The sequence below is a fragment of the Penaeus monodon genome, chromosome 34, assembly GCF_015228065.2.
Source record: "Penaeus monodon isolate SGIC_2016 chromosome 34, NSTDA_Pmon_1, whole genome shotgun sequence".
Lineage (NCBI taxonomy): Eukaryota > Metazoa > Arthropoda > Malacostraca > Decapoda > Penaeidae > Penaeus > Penaeus monodon.
In genome coordinates this window covers 34,530,575-34,530,930 of record NC_051419.1, presented here as the reverse complement: position 1 = coordinate 34,530,930, position 356 = coordinate 34,530,575, and the positions used below count along the sequence as shown (strand labels likewise).

Below are 356 nucleotides of genomic sequence, written 5' to 3'. Positions count from 1 at the left end.
AAAGAGGTGATTGCAATTACTAACCTTTAACCAATACCAGGTCGCCACCAAGTGAACACCCCACTTGTGCAGCCCTTGAACAAACTCCTCCATAATACTGGCATTATTAGTGCACCAGATGACCACCAGGGCCTTTGGACTCAAGATCTTACTCACAGGTAGAGCAAGAATATCGCTGACTGGCATCATATCATACCTGTTAAAAAGAAGGAAATATGGAAAGAGAAAGAATACTAAATGTATTATCTAAAAATATACTCAGTATCATTTACAGTCATACTTTGTTTTAATATCCACAATACAATATACAATATATATCTAAATAAGATATTGCAATGTACTTGCATGGACTATGA

The 356-nt window shown here is 36.0% G+C and overlaps 1 protein-coding gene across 4 annotated transcripts in view; it reads right to left on the bottom strand.

Moving 5' to 3' along the window:
• The window catches only part of LOC119594780 (N(6)-adenine-specific methyltransferase METTL4-like), a 12,362-nt gene that overhangs the window by 5,771 nt on the left and 6,235 nt on the right, over positions 1 to 356 (bottom strand). For all 4 annotated transcript variants that reach the window (XM_037943870.1, XM_037943871.1, XM_037943869.1 and 1 more), the window contains one exon: positions 25 to 197. In XM_037943870.1, the coding sequence (XP_037799798.1) occupies positions 25 to 197 (173 nt within the window). The remainder of the gene's footprint in view (positions 1 to 24; positions 198 to 356) is intronic.